The 21,972-nt window shown below is 63.1% G+C and overlaps 1 protein-coding gene across 1 annotated transcript; it reads left to right on the forward strand.

Moving 5' to 3' along the window:
• Positions 1-1,005: 1,005 nt before the first annotated feature.
• Positions 1,006-21,570, forward strand: LOC117650043 (innexin shaking-B). Its single transcript, XM_034393307.1, has 6 exons — positions 1,006-1,224; positions 8,083-8,280; positions 17,487-17,706; positions 19,090-19,409; positions 19,509-19,768; positions 19,962-21,570. Exons 1-5 carry the CDS (start codon positions 1,051-1,053, stop codon positions 19,746-19,748), a joined length of 1,152 nt encoding a protein of 383 aa, XP_034249198.1. The 5' UTR covers positions 1,006-1,050; the 3' UTR covers positions 19,749-19,768; positions 19,962-21,570.
• Positions 21,571-21,972: the final 402 nt, after the last annotated feature.

Below are 21,972 nucleotides of genomic sequence, written 5' to 3' on the forward strand. Positions count from 1 at the left end.
GGGTGGCGGGGGCGCCGGTGGCGGTGGCGGAGGGGAGGGGGGCGTCCACGGCGTCCAAGGCGGGGGTGGCCACCTGAAGGAAGCGGGCTACACGCGGGCCACGAGGAAGGGGGAGGCTACTCGGGGCTACGACAAGCCGCCGAGGAGCCCAAGTCCACCAGAGTAGAGGTCCGCGAACCCTCACAGCCCCACAGTGCTCCCCCGGCCGGCCGGCGCAGTGTCGGTGGCTACATCGGTGGCAACGTCGGTGGCAACGTCGGCGGCGTCGTGCTTCGAGACGCCGGTCTGCGCGTCTGGTCGTCTGGGCGGGGCGTCGCGAGTCGCTGCCGAGGCAGAGCGTCGCGAAGCGCAGCGTGTGCAGTGTAGGGAGAGCTGTGCGCCGTCGCCGTGCCGTCGCCGTGCAGTCGCGGACGCGCGGATATTTGGCGTTCCGAGTGAGACGCCGGTCGCTCCGCGTGGCCGTCGTTCCCCCGTCGTGGTGCCCGTGTGCAAGTGAAGTGCAAAGTGCGATGCGTCGGCGCGGCCGCGAGTGAGTGCCGCGTGCCGCGCGCCGCGAGTGCAGCGTGCCGAGCGTGGCCATGCGGCCATGGCCGGCGCAGTGACCGCCGCGCCCACTCGGACGACGCGGACCTCCGCAAGGGCAAGGGCCGCCAGGGCCGCCAGGGCCCCGTCGAGGGCCTCGTCGAGGACACCGCCACGGCGAGGCAGGACTCGCGCAGGCCTCCACCGGCAGCCGGCCCTCAGGACGACGACATGACGGCCGTGGCGGCGGCGTGCCCGGCTTGCCGGCGGAGGCCGCGGTCCTGGTGACCCGTGCCGCCCCCGCCCCGACCCGCCCCTGGCGCGCTGGAGGCGCTGGAGGCGCTGGAGACACTCCGGCGGCTGGCCAAGGCTTGCTGCACCTGGCTGCAGCGACAGGCGTCGCGGCTGCGGTGGCTGCGGCGCGCGGCGGCGGGTAGCAGCAGCACCGCGTCGTACCGGAGGGTCGCCGCCCCCTACCCCCGCCCCTACCCCCACCAACGCCCTCTGCTGTGGCTGAGGTGCGGCGACATGCTCGACATCTTCCGGGGACTCAAGAACCTCATCAAAGTGAGCCACATCCACATCGACGCGCCCGTCTTCCGCTTGCACTACAGCATCACCGTCATGATCCTCGTCGCGTTCAGCCTCATCGTCACCACGCGCCAGTACGTGGGCAACCCCATCGACTGCGTGCACACCAAGGTACGGGTACGGATCTTGATCCCCCCCCCCTCGTTCCCGATGCCGGCGACGCCCCCCCCCCTCCCCGCCCCCAGAGCACGTGGCGCCGGGGCATGACAAGTCGCTCCGCAGACACGTCTCTTCCGACCGACGGGGGAAAGTGAAGCTTAGTGGGGCACACTGCAAAGTGTTTCCCCAAATCAGGCAAAGGGGGATTAAATCACGTTTGGCGCATAGCGAGAAGTTGGGGACTGTCGTCGCCGCCCACGCCGCCACGCCGGCCGCAGTGCGTTTGGCTTTCTGCTTTCACTTCCACCTGCCGACCGGTGCGCCGCCCCCTGCCGCCGCCCCTCGCCCCGTCAAAGTGCCAAACGTCATCCAGATTACAATCACTGCACCAAGTCTGGCCCGGTCTGGCCACCGCCGCGGCGGGGCGGGTGGGGGCGATTCGCCTGGGCTGCGTCGCGCGTGGGTTCAACACCCCGCGACGCCAGGCCTTCAACTATTTTTTTTCCGCAGTGGGAATTGAAAATAACACGGAATCGAGCTATCGAACTCGCACGGCGGCGAAGCCCACGCGAGAGGCGGAAGCCTTTCGGCTTTTTGGCACCAATTTTTCTGCCAATTTATCCCGCCGCAGATAAACAAAGATTTTATGATGCGGGAAGTAAAAAGAAAGGCCCTGCGAGGGGGTGGGCGTCGTGGACGTGGTGGCCGTGGTCGCGGACACACTGATTCCGAGAGTCGTTTTCGTCGCTCTGTCACTCTCACACTCATAGGGCGTCCCGTATAGGGGCGAGAGAGACAGAGCGACGAAAACGACTCTCGGAATCAGTCCGCTGGACGCGTTCTGGCGCGTGTCCAGCGCCTCTCGTCCGCTGCGCTCGTTTGCCCTCAAATCGACCTCAAATTTAATTCATTCCATGCTCCATGCTCGGCCCGGGCCATCGCGCCGTCGCGCTACTGACGGTGACGGCGTCCTCGGGGCTGGCCACAGTGGGCCAGAGCGAGGCGAGGCTTCGGCTCAGCAGGGCCACCACCACGACGATGGTGGTCTGGTGCTTGGGTAGGAGGCGTCGCACAGTGGGCCAGAAGACCGGTGGAGGCGGCCCAAACTCTAGACGCGTTTTGAGCTCCAGAGTCGCCAAACAGGACTCGAACCGAACGTGTGACCCCACCAATGGATTGCTCTCCGAACGAGGAATCCATTGGTGGGGTCACACGTTCGGTTCGAGTCCCTTTAAGCGACTCTGGAGCTAAAAACGCGTCCAGAGTTTTGGCCGCCGCCACCGGTCTTCTGGCCCACTGTGCGCCGGTCCTTCCGGGATGAGAAATGACACCGGACACGATCCCGGTGCAGCGGCGGCAGCGGCCAGAGGAGGTAGAGAGGGTGCCGAAATGAGGGATTGCGGATTTGATTGATCATTGTTTCGGTCTTTTTTTTTCGTGAGTTATTTTTTTTCTCCGCGGTCAGGGTTTAGGGACGAGATGACACCGAGCAGTACGTGACGTGAACTTAACTGTACAAGGGGCTGTGACAGAACAATCACGAGTCCTTGCCGTCGCCAAAGCGCCAAAAAAAAAATCGCTTTTTTCATCGTTTATTTTGCCGAAGCAGCAATCTTTGTTCTTGCCGGACGACAAAACAAACGGCTCTGGCCTCTTGCTGGTCGTGTAAAGTCAAGGCGGGCACAATACAAAGTGTGAAAGCCGCACTCCCGCGCGGCGCGCAGCCTATGCACCGCCTTGCACTTCGCGCATGGTCACGCGGTCCAAGCCCAAGCCGGCGGGCCACTACACTGCACGTATTTATAGTGCCGGCTGCCCCGCCGCGCCGCGCCACGCCCCCGCGCTCGCACGCCGCACGCCCAGGTCTGCGCCCATCAGGACCGTCAGGACCTTCACCCCGTTGGGAATGAATCCAACGGGCCGCGCCGCGCGGAGCACAATCCTCAGGTCTTTGCGAGCGCGGCGCACTCACACACTTCCTTGCCACTTTTATACTTTTTCTGCCGATATTGCTGCATCCCCCTCCCCCCCTCTCTCTCTCTCTCCTCTCTCCTCTCTCTCTCTCTCTCTCTCTCTCTCTCTCTCTCTCTCTCTCTCTCTGTCTCTCTCTCTCTCTCTCTCTCTCTCTCTCTCTGTCTCTCTCTCTCTCTCCCCTCTCTTCTCTCTTTTCTCTCTCTCTCTCTCCCCTCTCTCTCCCCCTCTCCCTCTCCGCGGTGGCGGCGGGGCGACACTTGTCGTGCGGCCACCCCAAGAGTCCCCCAGGAGTCGGCGGCGAGCGGGGGCGGTGCGGGGGCGGTGCGGGGGCGGTCGGGGTCGCGCGCCGCGCGGAATACAGAGTGCCGGGGAAAGTGGCGGTCGCGGCGTCAAGGTCGCCGTCAAGCAAAACACACGGCGCGGCCGCCGCGCCACCGGGGCCGCGGACCTGCACACTGATTCCGAGAGTCCTTTTCGTCGCTCTGCCTCTCTCGCACTTGTGGGGAGTTCCCTGATGTAGCTGTGAGAGAGCCAGAGCAAAGAAAACGACTCACGGAATCAGTCTGCTGGCTGGACCGCCGGGTGTGTGCGTGGGGGGAGGCAAGTGCGCGCAAGGGCGGATCCAGAGACAGGTCTGGGGGGGGGGGGGGGAAGCTGACAGCGGCGAAGTGCGAATCCTTGCGACTCTTCCAGGCGGCCTCCTTTCCACGCCGGTGTGCGCGGCCCGGCCAAACCCCGCGCAACTGACTTCGAACACCTCACGGCGCGCGCGGGGTATCCCCGGGCCTTCCCTTTGAAAGGCTAGGCCCGCGATAATGGCGAATGGCGGCCCCACCGGTAAACACGGAACCCGTCATGCGTTTGGAGCGACACTCTGCGCCGCCGGTCTGATCCCGAGCGTCGCTCCGTCTCTCTCGCACTCACGGGGCGTGCCGTAAAGGCGCGAGAGAGACGGAGCGACGAAAACGACTCTCGGAATCAGCCTGCCGGCCGCGCCGCTCCGCATCGCCTCCATGATTTACACGACGGCAGGCCGCGCTGGCCGGCCGGCCGGGCCAGGCCGTTGGGGCTGGCAAAACACTGTGCAGGCCTGCCTAGGCTGGCCTAGGCCCGCCGCGCCAGCCCCATGCCGCCACGCCGCCCTGCAGGCCCTGCAGTGCACGGCCTAGGCCAGCCTATCTGGGCCACTCGTGCCGCCGAGGTGGTTGTGCGTCAGGGTGCAGGTGCACGCGGAGTTTCCCTTCCGGAGGGAATTTCAACCCCGCGCGCGAAATCCATCAAACTAACTAACAAAGCGTGCAGCGGTGCTGGTGTGCTTGGGTCAGCGAGTGGACGGGAAATTTCTCATCTTCCGCGCGCGAGAGCGAGTCGACTCAATAAAGCGCGCATTCTCGGAAGATGTATCTTTGTTCAAACAAAATCAATCATTTGACACGACTAATTAGTCGCCCCTGTCGGACGCAATGAAGCGGCGAAGCGCGCCAAGAGGCCGTCCCCTTTATTCCTCTTGGTTCGCCCCATTTCTGCGTCTTTCTTCACACACACACACACACACACACACACACACACACACACACACACACACACACACACACACACACACGCCGTTCCGCTCCGTTCCCCGGACGCCGCAGCGGCGCGCCAAAAAAATGAATACTCCACGCTTATTTCTGTCCGACAATGACCGGCATCGGCGGCGCGAGCGGCGCGTCCTCCTCATGCACGCCGTGCTCGGCGTGCTGGCGCTGGCACGCCGCGGATCCGTTCCACAAGGCGAGCGTTGTGAGCGTTGCGAACGTTGTCTGAGTTGGGAGTGTCGCAGGCGTTGTGAGCGTCGCGCGTTGTGAGTGCTGTGAGCGTTGCCAGTGTTGTGAGCGTTGTGAGCGTTTGTGTGAGTTAGGAGTGTCGCGGGCGTTGTGAGCGTTGCGCGTTGTGAGTGCTGTGAGCGTTGCTGATGCTGCAAGCGTTGCGAGCGTTGCTAATGTTGCGAGCGTTTCGAGCGTCATGCACGCTAATGAGCGTTGCGAGCCGCGGCCCGGCGAACAGCCGCGACAAATTGGCCAAACTTGCTCCATGGCCGCGACCCGCGCGGGGGCTGCGGGTCGACGAGCTTGTCGACCGGGGTGCGACGCTGGCGAGGACGCCGGCCGCTGAAGTAGACTGATTCCGACCAGCATTCCGTAGCGCTGCTGTCTCTCTCGCACCCTCGCACCTTTTCGATGCACGCGCCATGAGTGCGAGAGAGACGGAGCGCTCTGCGGAATCGCTCGCTGGGCGGCTGCTGCAGCGACTTCCTGCCCCCACCCCTCCTTGATTACGGCCTCGCTGGCGGAGGCGAGCGCGGCGCCGCACGGCACAGCAGCCACGGCAGGTCCAATGAATCCATCAGCAACAGGTTATTGGCCGAGTAACACAGCGAGCCCCTCGCCCCACCGGCCCCGCCAGCCCCACCCCACCGCATTGCCACCCCCGCCGTGTTGGCCGTGTTGGCACGGGCCGCGCTGTGTACGCGAATCATAGAATCTCGTGTGTGTGTGTGTGTGTGTGTGTGTGTGTGTCTGTCTGTGTGCCTGTGTCTGTGTGTGTCTGTGGGTGTGCGGACGCGGGGGCGGCGCCACTTAGCGCGGTGACTGTACTTCCGGTCGGCCCGCGGGGAAGCAGACGAGAATGACTCAGTAGAATTTCGCTGATGAGCCAGCAAATGGTGTCCCGGGCAGGTCCCAAATGCCGCGCTGCAGCCGGCAACGGACGTGAAAAAAGAAAAAAAAGAAAGAAAAAAGCAACAAGGGAGAATATCGATGATTCCACTTGCTTTGAATTTAAGCACGCACTGGGGAAGCGGAGCGGAGGGGGAGCGGGTAAGAGAGGGCGTTAATTGTTTCTCTGTGCCAGCCCTCGGTGTGTGTGTGTGTGTGTGTGTGTGTGAGAGAGAGAGAGAGAGAGAGAGAGAGAGAGAGAGAGAGAGAGGAGTGAGTGCAATGTGTCTTTCTGCACGCCGCCGCAGAGTTAGCCCACGCCCTGCCCCTGCCCCGCTCCGTCCAACCCCGCCCGCCCGCCCCGCCCCGCCCCGCCCCGCCCCGCCCCGCCCGTAGCCGCAGTTCCTCGTTCAAAACGCCCCCCAAACGTTTGGCCCGGCAACATTTGCCGGCCGCGCCGCGCCACCGAGCACTTTGCAACATTACGTGCTGCAAACGGCGGCCCTCTGTTCCGGGTCAGAGTTAGAATGGGGGGGGGGGAGGGGGTCGCACAAACGGCGGCGCCACGACACTGGCAAGGCGGCGGCGGCGGCGCTGTGGACTCGAGGCGAATGCAGCGGCACTGCCACGGCACTGCAGCCCCACATGTGCAGCCACGCCTTGTCGCGCCGAGCGGCCGCGTGCTCCAAGAGAGGGGGAGGGGGAGGGGTGCGACCTGCAGCGCTGCCTTGGCGGCCTGCACTGCGAGGCGCGCGGCTTATTGGAAACGGAACGATTGGCAATGGGCATCGCAATCAGCTCCTCCACTGGTGGGCGTGGGCGGGCCGTGTGGGCGGGGCGTGTGGGCGGGCCGTGTGGGCGCGGCGATCGAGCATCAGGTGAGGCGGTGGGCGGGGCGGCGGGGCGGCGAGGGTGGAGCACCCCGTCGACGCATTATCGCTGCCATTCCGAAGCCGCGTCACATCCGGCGCCGGCCCTCTCCGCTCCGCCCCGCCCCGCCGCACCCCGCCGCGCCCCGCCCCGCTTCGGGCCCCGGGCCGGGCCGCTCACTAACTGCATAGCGCCACGTCGCAAGGCCCTTGTTACATCCGGAAGCCCGCGGGCACTGCCTGCTGCAGAGTGATTCCGAAGAGTCGTTTTGTCGCGCTGTCCCTGTCGCACCCGCGCGGCGTTCCGCAAGGGAGCGAGAGAGACAGACGGCGCGACGAAACGACTCTTTGGAATTCCCCGGCAGGCCCGCTGCTGCCGGCCGCCCTGGTGGTGCAGTGGTGCGCGTCCTGGCCGTCCTGGCCTTCCCAGCCGTCCCCACGACGGGCGCCGGGCGCCTCTGCAAATTGAGAACACGGGGCGGGCCGTCTGCCCACCGGGGAGGCGGGGTCGCCGATAAAGAAGGGTGAAAGTGTTTGCACTCCGTGCGGCGAAGGCACTCTCACTTTCAGATCCGAGTCGGCCAAGTCCGATACCTCGATACGTCGTCGACGTGCACCTCGGACTCGCAAACTTCGGCGTCGGCGCATGCGGGCGCTGCTGAAAGATTCGGCCGCCCGCACTCCTCGTTCTGTCTCTCTCGCACCCTTGCGGAACACTCCACGGGTGCGAGAGGGACTGCGGTGGCGGAATGGATCGACAGGGGTGCGGGCCGTGGACTCCCTCTCCCTCCACGGCGTGGAGGGGTGGAGGGGCGCGCGCGCCGTCACGCAGCGAGCCCGCTGGAGCGCCTGGCGGGTAGGCACTGCGCCGACACGGACGCGCTGCCACCCGGCGGCTGCCTGCCGTCACGGCGCGCTCCGCCGCCGCACTCGCTCGCACTCGCCGCGCTGCGCTCCTGGAAAGGGACGCTGTCGTCGCTCTGCCTCTCTCACACTCACGCGGCGCACAGTGGGCCAGAAACCGGCGGAGGCGGCCAAAATTCTGGACGCATTTTGAACTCTAGAAACGCCAAACGGGACTCAAACCGAGCGTGTGACCACACCAATGGATTCCTCGTTCGGAGAGCAATCGATTGGTGGGGTCACACGTTCGATTCGAGTCTCATTTAGCTACTCTGAAGCTCAAAACGCGTCTAGAATTTTGGCCGCCTGCGCCGGTTGCTGGCCCACTGTGCGGCGCCCTGCATCTGCATGGGTGCGAGAGAGACAGGAGCGATCGGATCAGCCGCGACAGCCCACTGAATCCGTCCTGTCTGTCTCCGCTGTTCCAGGACATTCCAGAGGACGTCCTCAACACGTACTGTTGGATCCACTCCACCTACACCATCAGCACGTCCTTCAAGAAGAAGCTGGGCGAGGAGGTGCCCTACCCCGGCGTGGACATGTCGGCCCGCGGGGAGGGCCGTGAGGGCAAGGACCGGAAGTACTACGGCTACTACCAGTGGGTGTGCTTCTGCCTGTTCTTCCAGGTGAGCGATAGATCCAGTCCGGCCGAGGCCACATAGGTCTCGTGGTAACGGTTAGGTCGTCTACAGTCCAGGCCCCGCACTGCTCAGCACGCACGCGGGCATGACGTCGACGATGACGTAATAATTGATGCGTCCCAGGACCCAGGACGAGCGGGAGCTTCGTCCGCGTCCCATTCGGCCCTCGCGCTTGAGCTATTGAGGTTGCCGCTGTAGCCAGGGTCACGTCCACCCCAAGCCGCCCCAAGCGCGCGCGCCGACCTGTCCCCCGCGTCCCCGCGCCCCCCGAGGGGCTCCGCGTAAGGCCCTTGGGGCAAGGCGGCAGGCGCGACTTCCCGCTCCGCGTCGCCTCCCTCGCAGCGACAGCGACGCCGGGGAGCACCCACAAGTGCCGCTCGCTGGCCAGCGCTGGCCTGCGCTCAGCGCGGCACGGCCAGCACGGCCTGCCGTGCACCCATAGCCGCCGCCAATGCGTCGCTCTCAAGCCGGAACTCGAAACTCGCGACGTTCTCGGCCGTGGCTTTGCTTCAGCATGTCGCCTCGCTCCTAGTGCGTCTGGACGCTCCTCCACGGCGGCGAGGGCGGCGAGGGCCATGGGCATGAGCAGGCCGGCCTATTCATAGGCCTAGACCTAGACGCGCCGCCACGCCTCGGCGTCGCGGCCCGCCGCGGGGGGCGCGCCCCGCCGGGGCCCGGCCAGGGAGGCGTTATGTGCGTTTTATGACGCGCGGTGCCCCACAATTTGACTGATGGACAGCAGAGATCCCCGCCACCGCCACACCGCGCCACACACGAAACACGAGTCAACCCCAGGGCTGCTCGTAAAGCGGTCGCCCGCCGCCCTTCCCCCCTCCCCCTTTTCACTCTCACCTGCCCGCCGTCGTCCGTCGTCGTCCGGGGGAGAAAAGCGCCCCGCGGCAGACCGATTCCGAAAGTCGTTTACGTCGCTCTGTCTCTCTCGCACCTAAAGCGGTCGCCCCATGAGTGCGAGAGAGACAGAGCGACGAAAACGACTCTTGGAATCAGTCCGCTGCCAAGGAAGCTGCAGCGCGACTCAATCCGTCAGCGACAAAGCGGCCCGAGCGCGCCGCCTCCGATAGAGCCCACGACGAGCAGCCCGATGAATCTGAACCTGAATCTCGAGCCGCGGCACAAGCCGGCCGCCGCGATAACTCAATCCGAATGTGTCTGGGCTGAGTAACGGGCTGCATGCGGTGGCGGCAAGGCGCGCCGATCGAACGGCGCGGAATATGAACGACCGCCCCGCCAGGAGGCAGTCCGAGCAGCGCTTTCGTCGCTCTGTCTCTCTCGCGCGGCACGGGGCGTCCCGCGTGGGTGCGAGAGAGACAGCGCGGCGACGGGTGCCAGCCCCGCGGCATCCGTCTTCATAATGAGCGTTCATTAGGACGACGCCTTTTCCACGCGTCTCCACAAAGGCGGCAAGCGGCGCGGCGCGGCACGCACAGTGGGCCAGAAGACCGGTGGAGGCGGCCGCCAAAACTCGAGACGCGTTTTGAGCTCCAGAGTCGCTAGATGGGACTCGAACCGAGCGTGTGACCCCACCAATGGATTGCTCTCCGAACGAGGAATCCATTGGTGGGGTCACACGTTCGGTTCGAGTCCCATTTAGCGACTCTAGTGCTCAAAACGCGTCTCGAGTTTTGGCCGCCTCCACCGGCCTTCTGGCCCACTGTGGCACGGCGCGGCCAAACGTGGAGCGGTACCACCAGGAGGGGCTCCCGCAGCGACGCGGGGACAGGTGGCCGCCGTCGGCCGCGAGCAAATCAACCCCGCGCACGCTGATTGGCTTGGTTAGCGCGTCCGCCACGACGGCGGCCTCGCGTCCCATCGCGCCGCGTCGCCGCTGCCGTCATCGGCGCCGTCATCGCGCACGTCCAGCCGGGCGGCGACGCGGTGACAGGTCGGCGACGGCGTCGCGCTGCCTTTCATTAGAGGCCCTTCGGCAGCCGGGACGGGCCTTTCGGCCGGACGGTGATAGCCATCGCCAGATGCACGCCGCGGCCCAGGCCGTCCGCACCCAGCAGACTGATTCCGAGAGTCGTTTTCGTCGCTCTGTCTCTCTCGCACTCGTGGGGTGTCCCGTATAGGTGCGAGAGAGACAGAGCGACGAGAACGACTCTCGGAATCAGTCTGTAGGCGGCGGAGACGCGCGGCACCTGCCCTCCACTGTGCCACCAACATCCCCGTGACACTTTTATGAATTATCGGCTCCGCCTCGGGCTTTCGCTTTTCACCCTGCTGCCGGTCGTTGTTGCCACACAAAGCAGAGTTGAAAACTCGCGCGATGCACCGACGTCGGAAGCGTTTGCCTTCTTGTTTTCGTTTTTGTTGCGTCACTACGCGCGTGCGCTGCTGTCGGACTTTGACCGCGCACCTCTCCTCTCCTCTCCTCGCGGCGTGACGGCTTGTTTAGCAGCGCGGCCTCAAAGAGCACCACACTGTAGGGGCGGGTCTTGTTGAGGTGGCCGACACGACGTCTAGACGTGGCAGGCTTCGAGCGGCATTTTTATGACAGCGAGTTATTGTTCAGTTTGCTTTTACCTTTCATAAGGGAGGGGAAAAAGGAAAATCGGAACCGGAAAAAAACGCCCGCGCTCTCCATGCCGGGCATCAAAGAGGAGGCCGCCGTCGAGAAGCTCGAGGTGTTTACGGCCGCGGGGTGAAAAAGGGGGGGGGGGCAGCGTCCAGCGATAGATTGATCGACTCATTGGACTCGCAGGGCGAAGGGCGGCAGGGCGGCCACCATTGAGGCTCGGCACGCTCCGTCTCTCTCGCACCCGCAAGGAACGCCCCATGAGTGCGAGAGAGACAGAGCTATGTTCGGAAATCGCTTTGCAGTGCAGGCACACCGCGGCCGCGGCGCCGCGGCAGGTGGCTCGCGGCGTGGCACGCGTGGCCCAGAATGAGAGTGAGGTTAGGAAAGTCCGCGACGCGGCGCGCCGTTTTACGATTCCCCCCCCCCCCCACTCCTCCTGCCTGCCCCCGCCCCGAAGCGTGTCGAAGCGCGCGCTCCCGATCGGACAGACAGGTCTCAAAATAGTGTGACGTCACACCTCTCTGGGGTGTCGTCCACGAAGCGCGCGCGGCCTCCGTCTACCTACCCCAACGGTCCTCGCATTCCCGTCGGAAGAGTGCAAAACAGTCCCGGCATGAAAGGCCCTGGCTTGAGGCTAGCCAATTTCTCGAGCGATTCTTCGACGGAGAGAAGGGAAGGGGGTGAGGGAAGGCCTCACTTTCAGAGACTGCCTCTGCGAATCTGTGTGGCCACTCTTGCAATTTCCATTCATCGAAATGAGGAGGAAGAGGAAGAGAGAGGCTGGGCTGAGGAGAAGCAACCCCCTCCCCTCCCCCTCTCTTCGCTTCGCGGCTCTGTTTGTTGTGGAAGACTCCCGCGCGGGGGTCAGTAGGTCAGCCGCGCTGCCGTCTGATTCCGAACACTGCTTCGTCGCTCTGTCTCTCTCGCACCCCTACGGACCGCCCCATGAGTGCGAGAGAGACAGAGCGACGAAAGCAGCGCTCGGAATCAGACGGCAGCCCAGCGTGTCGTCGCTCTGTCTCTCTCGCACCCCGTCGGAACACCGCACGAGTGCGAGCGAGGCGGGACGAAGGGAGGCTGTTCGGAAGGGGCCTTCAGGGCCTTCAGCCCCGCGCGCTGGCCGGCCGGCCTGGCCGCTGCGGCTCGCGGACGGACGCCACCGAGGGGGTATGCACTCGCGTAATAGTCGGTTCACTCTATCTGTAATAGCACGCGTAATAATACGCGTAATAGTCGCGTAATAGTCGCGTAATAGCCGAAATTGTCAAAATTTTATCAATTTTGGTGTGTTTTAGGCCGTTTTCAGCTAAATTTCGATTAATTTGTGGCGTAATAGAGCGTAATAGCGTAATAGTCGGTACACAGGTTCAGAGAGCGCATACCCCCTCGGACGCCACGCTTGCCCTGTTGCAGCCGAGCGATTCAGAAGAGTCCCTTCGTCGCCCCGTCTCTGCAGACTGATTCCGAGAGTCGTTTTCGTCGCTCTGTCTCTCTCGCACCTATACGGGACACCCCATGAGTGCGAGAGAGACAGAGCGACGAAAACGACTCTCGGAATCAGTCTGCTGTCGCGCGCAAACGGCACTCCATTGCAGTGCGACAGAGAAGTACCGCCCAGAAGTCGGGTATGAGAACTATTCGTGTCACTGCCTTGTAACCCTGATGTCCCTACTATGCAACTAACCTATGAATAATAAATCTCTCTCTGGAGTATTCCCCTTTGGTACTTGAGTCTTTGTTCTTACCCTGTGATCCTAAATATTAGAATAAAACTATTCTGACCCAAGAATAGACAGAGACAGTGAAGAATCGCTCTTCATTCGGGAGCACACGGCAGCACGCAGGGGGACTGTTTCGAGTTTGAAGGTCCGCGCGCTGGCGCGCTCCAAGCCACCCTACAGCTCGCCCGCGACACCTCGACGGACACCCCAGCAGGCCGATTCCGAGAGTCGTTTACGTCGTTCTGTCTCTCTCGCACTCATGGGGCGTCCAGCATCGGTGCGTGAGAGACAGAGCGCGACGATATCAGTCTGCAGCACCGGTGGCGGCTCGCGCGCCGTCCGCGTGGCGGTCGTCGACGTGGTCCTCGCCGAGTCGGCGGCCACGCGCACCTCGTACGTTAACGCACTGCGCGCTGCGACGCGCCGCGTGCATGCAGGCGCGTGGGGGCGGCGCGCACAGTGGGCCAGAAGACCGGTGGAGGCGGCCAAAACTCTAGACGCGTTTTGAGCTCCAGAGTCGCTGAACAGGACTCGAACCGAACGTGTCACTCCACCAATGGATTGCTCTTCGAACAAGGAATCCATTGGTGGGGTCACACGTTCGGTTCGAGTCATGTTCAGCGACTCTGGAGCTCAAAACGCGTCTAGAGTTTTGGCCGCCTCCACCGGTCTTCTGGCCCACTGTGGCGCGGGGGCGGACTAATGCCAAATCGGCGCGGGGGTGGAGGGGCGGCGCGGGGACGGCGAGGACGGGCCTCCCGAGGCATACAAATGGCTGCGTTTATAAACCCTCGTGGAGGCGGGCGCGGCGGACACGTGTGCTGCACGCTGCACCGCATTGCGGGGGCGGGGCGGGGCGGGGCGGGGCGGGGCGGGGCGGGGCGGGGCGGGTCGGCGGCAGCCTCTAAATGCATACGGCCGCTGGGTCGCCGTCACGCGCGGCGCCGTGCGGTGGATCTGCATTTTGCACGCTTTTATTTAAGCAGCCTTGCACTTGTCGCCGTCTTGGTGGGGGCGGTGGAGGCGGCGGGGGCGGCACCAGGGGTCGCTCGGGCCTGGCTCGGGGCAGCGGCACCGTCCCACTGGACCCGCCGCTTTTCTATTTGCGTGCCAAGGACGGAGGACGCGGACTTTCTGTTTTGTAGCCTTGACTCCACTCACCCACACACTTACACATAACACACACACTCACTCACTCACACACAATCCACGCACAATAGCGATCCTCTTAGCCCCGGCCGGCCGCTCCTCGCGAGCCATCACCCTTTTCCGCCCACACACGCATATACACACACGCACGCACGCACGCACGCACGCACACACACGCACACGCACACACACACACACACGCACGCACGCACACACACACACACAGCCTCACGCACGCACGCGACGACGGTCTCCACCCGGCCGGTTTAGTCGGGCAGGCCCGAGGCAGGCCCGAGGCAGGCCCGAGGCAGGCCCAGGGCCCCGGCCACGGATCGGGTCACAGTAACGTAAATAAGCGATTCGTTGAGGAACGGCTAGCCACAACAGCCCTCTTGGAGGTTGGTGTCTTTGTCGTCAGCGCGCCGCGGATAGGACACCTCAAGGGGTTCGGGTGAGAAGTGTGTGAAAGGGCATCACTCCCAAGCAGTGTCGCCACGTAGGCAGTGGCGTGCGCAGAAAATTTTTAAGGGGAGTGTCACTGAAATTTATCGCAATCCACCTACTACCTGTCAGTGCCAAAAGGGCAGCGCGCTGAGGTTGGCAAACCTGACGGGTGCTACATACGTCCTTGAACCTTGAACCCTAAAAAACAGGTTTTCCGACACACAATGGCAACTGCATCGGGTTGGCAGCAGACCCAGAAAAGCCAAGGAGCGCGGGGTTGCCAACCGAAAACAAAAAAGACTACAGACTACGCCTTGTATTTTTAACGGGTGACTCTTTTTTCAGGCGCGACACTTCGCTGCAGCGCGACTTCCGGCCGCGAGTCGCGACACGAGGGTGGGGTGGCTATCCTAGTCGCGTTGGTCTGTCGAGCGATGCCGCCGCCCGCACTTCTCGCTCCGTCTCTCTCGCACTCATGGAGTGTGCCGGAGGGTGCGAGAGAGACAGAGCTACAGACTGGTTGCGGAATCGAACTGCAGAACAGGGCATAGCGATTACGCCCGCGCGTCCACGGCATGCCAAAGACAGAGAGGGTTTGCTTGGCGTGCACGGGGGCTTCGGCTGGGCTGCACTGAGAAAAACATCTAGAGCGCAGCGCTAAACAAGATTTCAGCCTGCACCGTTAACGCAGCTACCTGAACCTCTAGCTGACAGGGCTCCAAGCTGAACGCTAACAGTGCTAGTGATTATAATCACACTCTAAATGTTGTACAGTGAAGATTCTCCATATTATGGTGAAAATGTTCCATATTATGGTGGTGCAGCTGACTTCGTAACATACCATTGAAAATCCACTGTACCTTATAGATGTTTTGACGAATTTCGTTGGTATTATGGAGAAAATCTCCACCATAATATGTTGGTGCAGCCTTGCACCGTAAGACATTTACAGTGCATCTAATGCCCAGCCCTCAGCGTTCTTCAATCGTTACGGTTTAGTCAATCGTCACCGATTGTTTCAGAGTGCCCCCGCCTAACGGTACGGCACTGCACTCTAAACAATTTAAATAATTTTTTTCCCAGTGTAAAGACCTGAAGACCGGCAGGCCGGCCTGAGAACACACTGAGCACGGCAGCACCGCGGCAGCGAGGGGCGAGGCGCAGGGAGCAGCGGGCGTGGCGCGGCGTGGCGGCGGAGAAAGCCTCACAAGCTCTAAATTTAGGTGGATGAGGCGTGATGCGAGTCGACCCGAGTCCGAGTCCGCGCTGCAGCCCGAGCCTAGCAGTGTGCCTGCTGGTGCTCCCTCCCTTTGCCTTTGCCCTCTGTCCTTAGTGCCCATCCCTGTCGCGCGTAAACCTTTCGTTCCTGGTTCGAGCCCCGCCAGGGCCAGGCCGCCGGGCCCAGGGGTGGGGGTTGCGGGTGTCGTAATACTCGCATTTTTCATTAAACATGAACCGGTTTGGGGGTCTGCTGGGTTGCCGTTGCCCAGCTCCTAAAAGGTCGTCGTGGAGGTGGAGGTGGGCCAGGGGCACGGGCCTCGGACGTGGCCTCCTCGACCACCGCCAGTGAGCACGTGTCACAACACGGGCGCGGCCGGGCGCGGCCGGGCACGGCCGCGAAAAAAATAAAAGTAACATTATTCCATCGCGCCCATAAGTCATTTGGGCATCATAACAGACGTGAACCAAAACACACACACACACACGCGCGCGCGCGCGCACACACACACACACTCACTCACAGACTCGCGCGCGCACACACACACATGCAAACACACACGCAGACCACGGCGGCGCCCGTAGTCGACTGCCTCTGCCGCTCCTCCTCCGCTGGTCCGAGTGCGCGCGGTTTGGGAAGTAAATAAAAACAGAAATCGCGGCTCGCGCGCCGCGTCACTCCAAGTCACTCCTGTAGACAAAAGCTTTAACGAGGGTCGGGCCCGAAATGGCATACGATCATGTGTGGTCCAGCCTCTAGTGGCAATGGTAAAATTGACCATGCAACCCGCTCGACGCCGCAGTCGGGCGGGCTTGCCTATGCGCTGGCCGTCGGGCGCCAGGGCGATTATGGGTTGCCACGCCACTGGTGCAGCTGGGTGACGTCCCCCACCCCCTCGCCGCTCCGGACGCGCTCGGCTGGCCCGGTCACCGGTCACAGGTGGCGCCAGCGCTATCTATCGGCCAATCAATCCACCTTGGAAGATGTCGTCAACCACTGACTGGCGAGTGTTTGCGGAGCTAGCGACATCTTCCGACGTGGGGCTGGGCTGGGGCCTCCCAGTGTCGTGGAGCCGTTCGGTGTGCAGGGCGTGCGGGGCGTGCAGGGCGTGCAGGGCGTGCGGGGCGTGCAGGGCGTGCGGGGCGTGCAGGGCGTGCAGGGCGTGCAGGGCGTGCGGGGCGTGCAGGGCGTGCAGGGCGTGCAGGGCGTGCGGGGCGTGCAGGGCGTGCAGGGCGTGCGGGGCGTGCAGGGCGTGCGGGGCGTGCGGGGCGTGCGGGGCGTGCAGGGCGTGCGGGGCGTGCAGGGCGTGCGGGGCGTGCGGGGCGTGCAGGGCGTGTGTCAGCAAGCCCCGCGCCCTGCCCTGCCCCCTCCGCTTTGCTCCGCACTCCGCACTCCGCATCCGCTGGCACGCCGCCATGCTTACACGGCCGGCGCATTTTGAAAACATTTTACCCCCATGAAAACGGGCCGGGCTGGTTTACATTGACGAATATCTGTCGTGCCGTGCCTGCCGCGCCGGCCACTGCCTGCCCGCGTTTATAGGTCAGTATAAAAGGGAACGCGATGGGTAACTCGCCGATCTTCGGGGAGCGCGGCGCCGCGGCCGGCCAGTGGCGCTGACGGCGAAGGTAGGGCCGCGCTCTTTCGGCTTGATTCGGCTCCGCGCCGACAAGTGCACCATGTTGCAAAGGGGCGCCGCGGCGAGGTCAGTCAGCCTGTGCTGCTCCACGCGCTGCTCCACGCGCTGCTCGGCCGCTCGGCCGCTCGGCCTTTATGGACTCGTTTCATATTTACGGTCCGTTCTGAGTGCGCTAATGTACCCAGACCCCTCGGCCGAGCGGACCGCGCACCGCCCAATCAGACGGCGCGCGCGTGCGGCTCTTGAATTTGCGGGAGAGGGGGGGGGGGGCTTTTCTAGTGCCGGGATCAAAGGCTGGACGCAATAAAGGCGGCGTTGCAAATGCAGACGTCGCGCGGGAATGACGGCGCCGTCCTCTCAAAGGCAAAGGCCCTCTCTCTCGCACCCTCGCGCCCCAGTGGAGCGTGCCATGAGTGCGAGAGAGAGGGACACTGTCCGGAACCAACCTCCTCACACGGCGCGCTGCCACGCTTGTTGCAGGCCATCCTCTTCTACACGCCGCGGTGGCTGTGGAAGAACTGGGAGGGCGGCAAGATCCACGCGCTCATGATGGACCTGGACGTGGGCATCTGCTCCGAGGTGGAGAAGAAGCAGAAGAAGAAGCTGCTGCTGGACTACCTGTGGGAGAACCTGCGCTACCACAACTGGTGGGCGTACCGGTACTACCTCTGCGAGCTGCTCGCCTTCGGCAACGTGGTCGGTGAGTACGGGTACACGTCGGCGGTCGGTTTTGTCGGTTTTCCGCCCCGGCCGCGGGGCGGGCGCGAACCCACGCCAGCGCTGTCGCCTCTGAGACGGTCCAGGGCGAGGGCGCCGGCCCCGCGGCGCTACGCGTCTGCTAAATTTCGCGTTTCGCCGACGGCGGCGTCGCGCTCCGCCACGGCCTGCAGACTGACTCCGAGAGTCGTCGCGCTGTCTCTCTCGCACTCGTCGGGCGAACCCTGCAGGTGCGAGAGAGACAGAGCGACGAGAGCGCTGCTGGGAATCAGCGTCCCCCCGCTGCTTTACACGTGTTGGATTGTTCCGCGGCAAAGACGCAAAGAAGCGCTTCGCGATAAATCCGCGCCTTCACTGTAAACAGGCCGGCCTGACGGCATTATTGTGTCCCCGATCAAACGCACCGTCGCCGTCCTCGTCGACCTGCCCTCCGCGGGGTGTTTGAACCGCGCGCCGGCAGACTGACTCCAAGGCCTCTCTTTCTCGCACTCACGGGGCGTCCCGCGAGGGTGCGAGAGAGACAGGCCGACGAGGGCTCTGTCCTGAACCCCTGCCCTGGCCGCCAGCGTCGTTTGTTACTCCGTGGCCTGCTGGCGGAGCGCGGAGGGTGGAGGCCGCGGGGCTGCCGCGCTGTGGCGCACGCGTCTGGCGGGAAACAGACTGCCGAACCAGAGCCGCGGCCGCGGGCTAGGTTCCCCGACACTGTCCACCGTCCACCGAAAACATGCTCTTGAAACGGGTGGACGGTGAATACAAGAAGAATGGGCCCCAAAACACGACACCCGTGACGCGGACACTCGGAAACGATTAAGTCAGCCGCGTCCGCGAAACCGCGCCGCGGTCCACGATCCACGACGCGGTGGTGTCGGCCAAGAGGAGCAGGGATTCGGCGCGCCGCCGGGCCTGGCCGGCCTAGCCGGGCGGAGCGAGGCGCGACGAGGCGCGGCGGCAGATTCCTCGAAATCAAAACAAAGCCGGGCCTCCGCCGCCACGCCGCGAGGGCCGAAGCGACCGAAGCGGCGTTTCGCGAGTCTATAACTTTGGCGCCGTGACAGATACAAAGCGGCGACACATGTCCGCGCGGCGCGGTGGCGGCGGCGGCGGCGGCGGCGGGGTGCAGCCAAGGCAGTGGCTTCGCCACGCCGGGCCGCCTCCACGCCAGGCGCGGATCCAGAGGGGTGTGGTGGTGGTGGGGCGTTAGATACACATGCCGCCCGGAAGGTAGGCAAACATCAACACTTTGCCCTGAGTCGGCAAAGAGCACTTCATTCGCCCTGCAAAAGTCCTGCTAACGCGCCGCCACGGCACCGGAAAGCGCATGCCTGCCGTTCAAACCGTGCTCAAGCAAGCCCTGTGCGTGTTGCAGGCCAGATGTTCCTCATGGACAAGTTCTTCGACGGCGCCTTCCTGCGCTTCGGCATCGAGGTCATCGAGTTCATGGAGAGCGACGAGGAGACGCGCATCGACCCGCTGGTCTTCGTCTTCCCCCGCATGACCAAGTGCACCTTCCACAAGTTCGGCGTGTCCGGCGAGGTGGAGCGCCACGACGCCGTCTGCATCCTGCCGCTCAACGTGGTCAACGAGAAGATCTACGTGTTCCTGTGGTTCTGGTTCCTCATCCTGGGCGCCCTCAGCTTCCTCACGGTGCTCTACCGGCTGCTCATCATCTCCAGCCCCAGGATACGGGTGAGTTTCGGCACGCTGCTCTTATTGGCGAGAAAAGAACACTTTGCCCCTTTTAGACGGCAAAAAGTGCTACTTTCCCCCTTCGTCCTCGTCTTGCAGGTGTACCTGCTGCGGATGCGCTACCGCCTCATCAACCGGGACGACATCGACGCCATCGTGCGCCGCTCCAAGATGGGCGACTGGTTCCTCCTCTACATGCTGGGCGAGAACGTGGACTCGGTCATCTTCCGGGACGTGATGCACGAGCTGGCGCAGCGGCTGGGCCACCACCACCAGCACCACCACCACCACAACCCCCTGGGCCGCCATCACAACAGCAACCTCATGGAGACGGCATAGCGAACGGCCCCGCGCTCCGCGTGAGTACCAAAGTACACCACACTGTAAACTAAAGAGAGTACTCAGCCCACAGTACACACTTCAGTTGACAGTGTGCTTCGGCCTCGTCATGGTGGCCTGCCTAGGGACTTCTCTGTTCTACTGTCCACCTGCCTGGATGGAACGGTATCACTTAATGGATGTTGTTGTCGTTGTTGTTGCTGCTGGCCGCAGGTGGCGCTTGGACCGCAGCCCCATCCAGCAGAAGGACGACTCCTGTCCTTGCTGAAGGGGGCCGTGTCCAAGCGACGCGCTGGAGCCCCGCGGGGCCCTTCCACACCATGGTGCACTTCAACGACGAGGCGTCATCACGACGTCACCAAGACGCCGCCAGGACGTCACCAAGAGGCCACGGCGTCACCAGGACGCCACCAAAGACGGCAGCAAGATGCCGCTTGGACGTCACCAAGAGGCCACGGCGTCACCAGGACGCCACCAAAGACGGCAGCAAGATGCCGCTTGGACGTCACCAAGAGGCCACGGCGTCACCAGGACGCCACCAAAGACGGCAGCAAGATGCCGCTTGGACGTCACCAAGAGGCCACGGCGTCACCATGACGTCACCAAGACGCCGGCCCGTTCCCACCCCACGGTTCCCTCCTACCCTGGAGGGCGAAAGTGGACGTAGTGCGAGAATCTCCTCAGAGTCGTCAAATGCGGCCGCAACGAGGTGCGAACCAGGCGCCGTCGTCGGGCAGGGCCGAGTCGAGCAGCGGTTGCTAGTGAGAGGACACATTAACTGGTGCTCGGTGCTCACAGTGTTGGGGAAAGTGCTTGCTGAAGACTTCCACGCTGTCGCCCACAACCCGCAGCCACGCCGTCGGAGCCCGACGAATTGCTGCTTCATTCAACCGGTTCTTACCACTTTTATTCCAATGATACAAAACGCGGACCGTGCCGCGCACAGTGGGGCCAGGCCCAGGCCCATACAAAGACATTTATTCGGTTAGATTGTTCCTAGTATTGTTCCAAGGACCAATAAGTAGTTGCTAAGGTGTCCGGCCGGCGGCAGCCCTCTCAGCCGTTGCCGGCATGGCATTTCGAAGGCGCGCATTTGTACAGTATTGCGTGCTTCTATGTGGTTAAGTTTTGTGTGAATGTGAGTGAGTGTATGAGGGGGGAGGGGGTGGGGGGCGCTGTCAGTCTCGTGGGGTTGAAACCAAGCTGCGGGCCGACATAGGAGTCAGTTGGCGGTTGCGCCGAGATGGCCAAGATCGATGCAGTCAGTGAGAGTGCTGTCGATAGAGATTCCGTTTCAGCGGCAGAGATGTATGTTAATTAACGGGGAGTCTAAACGATTGGCCGGAATCGAGGGGGACTGGCTGGCCGCTACTGGCCGCTAGCCAATGGAGTGCCTGGGCCTCCCGTTCGGCGGGCCATTTGAAACGGGGGCGTGTGATTGGCCATGATTGGTTGGCGCGGGGCGCCAGGCTCCAGCTCGAGACAGAGAGAGGGGAGGCCATCCTGCCCGTTAGGGGGCGTCATACTCAGGCGACCTTCGATTTCGGCTTGCGGGTGTGACTCAAAAGTTTCGTTTTTTAGTGCTGAGTTCAGATTCGTGTCGGGTTTTGCGATCGGACTGCGTCTTGATCACCCTACCCGACGATTTATGTCAAAAAGCGGCGAAAATTCGTTTTTTCCCATTGTTTTGCCCCCTTGAGTTCGGGGTGGCGGTTTCTCGACTGGATTGCCTTCACTCACTCTAGACACGACTTTTCCAACCACCAGAGCCCATGTGAGCCACCCCATTTGGAGCCTAGGCCTCAAAACATGCCAAAATTTGGTGAAAAAATGAAAATTTTCACCGTTTTTTCGACATTTTTGGGCCATTTTGAGCCCCACATCGCCCCCTTAGGTGACCTGTATGGATAAAAAGGAGGAAGGGTGTGTAGGGAAGGCAGCCCAGCGCCGGGGCATCGACCGGGGTGTCGTGGAGGGCGGCGTTGAGTCGGCAAAATACAGGATTTTTTCGAAAAATTGAAGAAAATGGTCTATGCAGCCGCTGTAGCTGTGGCAGCGAATGTGCAGGTTTGAGCTCGTTAAGCAAGTTTGCTGTGCCTACCCAGGGCCCACCACGAGGAGGTGCCTGCACGTCGAGCCCCGCCCGCCCGTCACCCCACCCGTTAGCTGCGTTTAACGCTGTTTTTTCGGCCATCGAAATACAAAGCTTCTGGTTGAGAGCACT

Source organism: Thrips palmi, unplaced genomic scaffold, assembly GCF_012932325.1.
Source record: "Thrips palmi isolate BJ-2018 unplaced genomic scaffold, TpBJ-2018v1 HiC_scaffold_4, whole genome shotgun sequence".
NCBI classification, from domain to species: domain Eukaryota; kingdom Metazoa; phylum Arthropoda; class Insecta; order Thysanoptera; family Thripidae; genus Thrips; species Thrips palmi.